The following is a 1,351-nucleotide window of genomic DNA, read 5'->3' as shown; positions in this document are numbered from 1 at the left end:
CCCCTGCCGATACGGGTTGGAGCTCTAACCCAAGGAGTCACCTAAGCCTTGTCCCCACCGACCACAGCCACCAGGGGCATTGGGACACGCAGCCACAGCAAGGCTGGGAGCTTGTGTGGAGCAGGCTGAGCCTCGAGGCACGCCTTGTCCCATTACTTGAAGCACTGTGTCCCCTACAGAGATGAAGAGCAAGGCTCAGATAGTGCTCTATCCCCATGCCATGGTCCTTCCCTCCACTCTGCAAGGTCCAAACCAGCCCAAAGCCCCCAACAGAGCCCAGTGCCTGACGCAGCCACAGCTGCCAACATCCCCCGTTGCTCCCCCAGTCCTGCCCAGCAGGTCCCCAAACCCTTAGCAGCAGAGCAGCCCCCACCACCCCACTGTACTCACTGTTCTGGCAGTGCACCCCATCAAACCCTGCGGGGCACTTGCAGATGTAGTCAGTGAAGACATCCCCCCGGTTTGGGACTGGCTGGCACTCGCCATTGTTGTGACAAGGATTGGGGTGGCAGGGGCCTGGGCAAGGGGAAAAACAGCTGTAATATGGGCACAGGTGGAAAAGAGGAGCATCCAGTGGGTTGTCACTCCCTGAAGACATCGCATTTCCCCCAAGTGATGGAAGCCACCACACCCCTGCTTGGATCTCCGCTCTGTGTGCCCATCAGCAGGGCTGGACCCCAAGGCCAGTGGTGCAGGGCCACAATGAGGGCAGGCAGCCGTGCTGCAAGGTTCCTGGCCTTCACGGAGCACCCAGGAGGGGTCAGCCCCTCACCTTTCTCCGTCTCATTGCAGTCAATCCCAACGTAGCCCTCGGGGCAGATGCAGAAGAAGGGGGTTTCATTAATCCCGGTCAAGCAGGTGCCCCCATTTTGACAGTGGTTCACATCACAGAAGTCACCTGGAAGCAAAGCCATGTGTCACTGCAAGCCATCCCTAAGGAGGGCATTCACCAGAGCCCCGTGGATGCACATGGACGCATCTCGACACAATGGCAGGAACTGCTCGGCTGCGGATGCCACGGGAAGGGGAGCACCCAGCAGGGATTGGCTGCTGGATCCTGCATGGGACAACCAGCATTCAGGAGTGATGGTCGAGACCAGGAGCATGAGAGAGCAGCCAGGCCCTGGCACATTACAAAAGGGGTTTAAGAGAACCTGCTCGTCAAACCAAAGTCAGGGGAAACCCAAGGTTTTGATGCACCAGATGTTTCTGCCGCTCAGCAGGGAAGTGGCGGTGGCCAGGCTGGGGCTCCCTCAGGCACAAGCAGGACAGGATTAATCCTGGGAGTGGGGCTGGTCCCATTGCTGGGTTTTGCTAATGAAAGTTAATACTCACAAGACAAAAAAAAAAA

General features: G+C 58.0%; 1 protein-coding gene across 1 annotated transcript in view; it reads right to left on the bottom strand.

The window, feature by feature from the left end:
• The window catches only part of LOC104501706 (lactadherin-like), a 6,595-nt gene extending 5,681 nt beyond the window's left edge, over positions 1-914 (bottom strand). The window contains exons 1-2 of the mRNA XM_010145560.1: positions 773-914; positions 391-516 (exon numbers count right to left, since the gene is read on the bottom strand). Coding sequence (XP_010143862.1) covers positions 391-516; positions 773-914 — 268 coding nt within the window. The remainder of the gene's footprint in view (positions 1-390; positions 517-772) is intronic.
• Between the last annotated feature and the right edge of the window lie 437 nt (positions 915-1,351).

This window comes from Buceros rhinoceros, unplaced genomic scaffold (assembly GCF_000710305.1).
Source record: "Buceros rhinoceros silvestris isolate BGI_N320 unplaced genomic scaffold, ASM71030v1 scaffold36151, whole genome shotgun sequence".
Classification (NCBI taxonomy): domain Eukaryota; kingdom Metazoa; phylum Chordata; class Aves; order Bucerotiformes; family Bucerotidae; genus Buceros; species Buceros rhinoceros.
This window is presented reverse-complemented; position numbering and strand designations above follow the sequence as displayed.